Genomic DNA, 5,222 nt, shown 5'->3' with positions numbered 1-5,222 from the left:
GTAAAAACTTTAGGTTAATTCTTTTGGATCGCTTGGCGAGGCGTTACAGTAACCTCTGGCTAATTCTTCAGCCTTTTTGTTCTTTGGGGTCAGCCCCCCGTCATTTTGGCTACTATCTAATACTTCAAAAACATATTTTTTGTTTATATTATTTATTGTTATTTTGTATTAAAATTATAATTTTAATGATTTTATGAAAAAGTAAGTATTTTCTTCAATATTTTGTAACAATATTTTCTCAAAAAGTAAATAAAATAATGTCATACCATATAGCTATTAAATGGGAATATCCGTACATGAAACATTAGATAGATTAGGGGCAAAAAAACCAAAAATTCTTTCATGTAAATAATTTTGAAATTTTTAGCTTTGACAAAACAATGTCATTATCATGTACAAAAACTCATGATCCATGAAATAAGGCACCTCCCTATCATTTGGGATAACAAGATTGCATATGCTATTGAGTAGTGCAAAAAGAGCACAATGGGTAGACAACTAAAGTAAATAAATAGATATAAATATTCAAAAATTGTAGATGTAGACCAATACAAAAATAATCTAGGTAAATTGCAATTTGGAATATCGATAATGTTTTTAACAAAGAAGGTTTGCAAAGAATGAACTTATTTAAATACAATATTGAAGATTTCTTATTTGGCTCATTGGTACTATTATTGTGTAAAAATGTATATCAATTGAATTCCAAAATGGAACTATTATGTTGTCTCACAAAAGCTGAAATGGAAGTCATTAACTCATACAACCATGAACTTGATTCTCAAACTCTATATGAGTTACATAGACGATCTTGAAACATGTTTAAAAATAATTTGATTTTCTACAAAGCCAACAACTAACAAATAAATTAGACTTTGGAGAGATATATTTTGTATATGTTCCTTATCAAAGTAATAGAATATACACGTCTTTGGTTAATATTAATACAAAAAAAATATTTGTATTTAAACCATTCTTCACATATAAAATCATACTCCATTTTCCACAATACACTTCATACATTTTGAACCAATATTTACATTACAAATGCAATATTAAAGAAACCCCTTGAAAAATAATAACATTGCAAGAGCTTTAAATTTTTATTAGAAATAACAACAAAAAACCAAGTACAAAATATGCAAAGAAAATAAAAATCATTACAGGTGAAAGAATATCGTTTAAAAGGTTAAAAAATCAAAAATAATTAAACATGAAACAATACAACCAGTAATGCACATTAAGATACTAAAAAATTAGTTACAAGTACAAAAATAATAGAAAAAGTTAAAGGATATCACAACCATCCCAAATTGGGAAGACGATCAAGAACAATTAAGCATTAGCATGTTCAAGGTTCAAAAATAAAATTAAAAAACATTGTCACCAATTCTGGGTTTGAAAAAATAATTTAAGTAATGCTAAAAGACATATGTACAATTTTTCAAGTGATATATTTTAAGAAAGACATTAAGAAAGAATTTAGTGTGAACTAGTAAAATCTACAAATTCTAAATTAACAAACTCACTTTGTTGAACATGTAATGTTGAAATAAGGCACTTCATGCTTCTCAACTATGCTACACCATACAATATCAAAACCAACAAGCAATTAAAAAATGTATAAATGATTAATGCAATTAGAAGAGCGACTTGTTTCACTCAAAATTGAATTTGCCCAAATTTGGGAGTTGCCATACAAAATATCTCAAATGAGTATAATTAGTCCTACAAGTAATGCTCTTGTTGACATGAACATTATACAAAAAACACTACTACTATCAATTGATAACACAACAAGAATTGTGGTCTCTTTCAAAAGATGTTTGGAATATGAGTACAAATTCAAATAGGACACAATACAACGAAAAATTGTTATGCAAGTTCTTGACCAATTGACAAATATAATACAATACAAAATGCAGTGTTCACAATTGAATAAATATTTGAAACAAGCTTTAGAAAAAAATGATTGTAGTGATGAAAATAGTGAGCTTAGGAGAAGTGACAATGACAAAAAGGTATCAAATACCAAATAGATGAAAGTTTCATTCATAAATTCATTATATCTAAGTATATTTAGATTAGACATGTTTCAAATCCTCATACTTTCATTCCATCTAAATCCCTTTAATTCTATATGACTATTTTTTACATTATCTAGTCTCATCCCTTCATAAACTAGCACACTAATCATAATTCAAATTATATATTATAATTCAAACTTAATAAAATTAAATTCTACACATAATGTTCCTTCACAACTTCCTTAAAAATGAAGTCATAAATCTTTGAGAAAAAAAGAAATAGTATTATATCTTTGAATATAATATTTTCATTAAATTCATTTTCTTTTAATTTTTAAAACCTCACTAAATTTGTTTTATTTCTATTTCTGAAACTTCACACTTTTTTCCAGTTTACATTTGAGTAATCGTTGATTAATTTTTATACTTCAACCTATTTTAAATTTTGAAAATTTAAGATTTAGAAATTAAAATCATAAATAGGAGATCAATCTTCCAACAAAAAGAATGAATGAGTGAAACTAATAAAATATAGATGTTATCCTAACCATTCCAAGAAATCAAACACAATACAAACTTTTAAGATAAAACCAAAAAAAGAAAATTAGAAACATTCGAAGATACTAAAACAATCACTTCAAATTTGGAATTTCCGTAAGGATCTATCTACCATTAATTAACAGGATAAGAAATGACTACCAAAGGGGCTATGCACCATTAATTAACAGTACATGGTGCAAAGGGATCATTCATATAATTCTCAAAGTAAATCTCCTCACTTGCCTGTGCCCTGTAATATTCCACAACCCCACTGTGTTCATCATGTATATGGGCTATGATATTCCCAGATGATTTACAGCATTTGCCACAAGAATTCTCTTTACAAACATACTTGATCTTAATATGTCCATCTCTCCTCTCTTTTTCCACTACGGTAAAGTGGGCACACAATTTACTGTTAACCAACATTTCCATCTTTTCTTTTCCCAAAGAGAGAAGCGAAGGATCCCTGGCTTGCAACCTCTTCTGCCACACTGAATCCAAACTCTGTTCAACATTAGCAGCTGCCAGATTTATTTCCTCTCTAGTAACTAAATCGTTGCCTATATCAGTCATTCCATAGTAATGGATTCCATGAACATCCCACAAATATGTAATCACCACATTCAGAAGCTCTATCCCACCAAGAGTCCCACTGCTCTCATCTCGGTTTTTTACAGGGACAAACTGGGCAAAATACCCATCTTCCCCAGAGGAAAGCAGAAGGTTTTCATGAATGCCCTTCTCTGCATCAAGCTTAGCAATGAGGCAGCGCGCCTGGTTCAAGTCCTCCAAATGTGTCACAGCATTTCCAAGTGGGTTACATTCCAAGAGCATCAAAGCACCATTTTGAAGATCTCTGAAGAAGTTTTCTGCCAGGGCATTTGCATATTCATTCCTTATGTTAATGGCGGTTTCTATGTGGGAAGGATGGTACATATCTTTTAACCTCTGCTCATCTTTGTGAGCAGCGAAAAATCCCTTTTTGAGCTGGTGCAGGTAGGGTTTGTACCTGCTGTGTGCTTCGTCCGGTAATATGTTGATATCGAGGCCATCAATAAAATGAATGTAAAGTAACAATGGACATGATCGATCATACCGTAATATTGGGCGTTGATTCCTTGTCTCCGAAGGGCAATTTCTTGTAGACCTTGAAACGTACTCATGGCGATGGAGATGCCTGCCGTATCTGTCTCGGCTTCTGCTGCAACAATGTGTTTCTCTGGACTGGGGTTCTATTGGGGTTCGATCCCGTGACCGCCTTTCATATGAAGATGATATGGATCTGTGCCTGCTACGGTAATGGTGGTGCCGTTTCCGGGGAGGAGAGTGGGAATGAGAAGATCTGTGGTAATCTCTTGAGGTGCATTCATGGCGATGCATTAATATTCTAGGGTTTAGGGTTGGGTTTATTATTACAATTAGGGTTAGGATTTAGGATAGGATTATAGTTAGGGTTTAGGGTAATAGTTGGGGTTGGTAGGAATTAGGATTAATCTAAGGGTTGGGGTTGGGTTTAAGACCAAGATCACGGTTAGTTTAAGGGGTTCATTTTACATAGTAGGTAGGATTATGCTTAGATATAGGAATTCATTGAAAAATATACTTAGGCGAGGAGTTATTATTAGGTTAGGATTAGGGATAGAATAAAGGTCAGAATTAGAATTTGGATGAGTCCCATACATTAGAGGGAAGAAGTGTAAAGAAAATAATCTCTGATGATGATTGGTGGTCCATAATGAGGTAAGAAAATTGTTGTTGTTGATTTAACAAAATTCTATTTTATTTTGGCATTTGTTCATTTTATTATTTTAGAATTAATGCAATGCTACATTTGGCTCTAAATGGTTAGTCATGGGCAAAACCTTGCTACTATGTAATTAGATGTTGTTGATATGAGGTCAGAAAATTGTTGTTGATTTAACGAAATTCTATTTTCATAAAAGATAGTATGAAAATCAAGAATAGGACTTTGATCAACTGTAATATAAATTATTGAAGATGGTAGAATAGGAGTCAGTAGGTATGCCCCATGTTGAGGATTTGTAATCTCTAATTATTTTATTAAGCAAATATAAAGGCCATACCAAACAAATATACTATAAATGATTTAATAAATATAAATCTCAAAAAAATTAACCGATGGGCTATATGTGAAAAATTTGTTGGATTTCTAATTCTTCAATTCTCCTTGATGCTCTCTTCAAATGAACCATCTCTCTTTTTATATCTTTGATTGCAGGAAACATTACATCTTTCACTAGTATTGTCTCATTTTGAAGGGCTACATCTCCTTGTGATCAAGCACTGCCTTTGAATATTGTCTATTTAATTCTAATCATAGTTCATGAGGGATCATAGCTTGTAGATGCATTTCAGTAGTAGTTGGTAATCATATTTTGTTTAAAGTAGTAGCTGCCAGTGATGTACCATTCAGCTGAAGTTGGCTCTTGTATATGTAGTGAATTAACACCTGAGGTCAAATATTAGTACATGTCAAGTTTTTATAGACATTTGATTGGAAACTTGTTCAGGACCCATCTGGCGTGCTCCCTGTAGAACATGTTCCATTGGACAAGAATTTGTGATTGTGTTTTGAGAGAGAAAATATTGCACAACAAATTGTGTGCATCAAAAATAATTTTTCAACCAAGC

At 31.6% G+C, this 5,222-nt stretch overlaps 1 protein-coding gene across 1 annotated transcript; it reads right to left on the bottom strand.

Annotated features, from left to right (window-relative positions):
• Positions 1–2,744: 2,744 nt before the first annotated feature.
• On the bottom strand, positions 2,745–3,950 carry LOC149557381 (serrate RNA effector molecule-like). The gene has a single exon (XM_089830261.1). It carries the CDS (start codon positions 3,948–3,950, stop codon positions 2,745–2,747), a length of 1,206 nt encoding a protein of 401 aa, XP_089686387.1.
• Positions 3,951–5,222: the final 1,272 nt, after the last annotated feature.

Source organism: Cupressus sempervirens, chromosome 5 (genome assembly GCF_028749045.1).
Source record: "Cupressus sempervirens isolate cs-2001-9-10 chromosome 5, ASM2874904v1, whole genome shotgun sequence".
Taxonomy (NCBI): Eukaryota; Viridiplantae; Streptophyta; class Pinopsida; order Cupressales; family Cupressaceae; genus Cupressus; species Cupressus sempervirens.
This window is presented reverse-complemented; position numbering and strand designations above follow the sequence as displayed.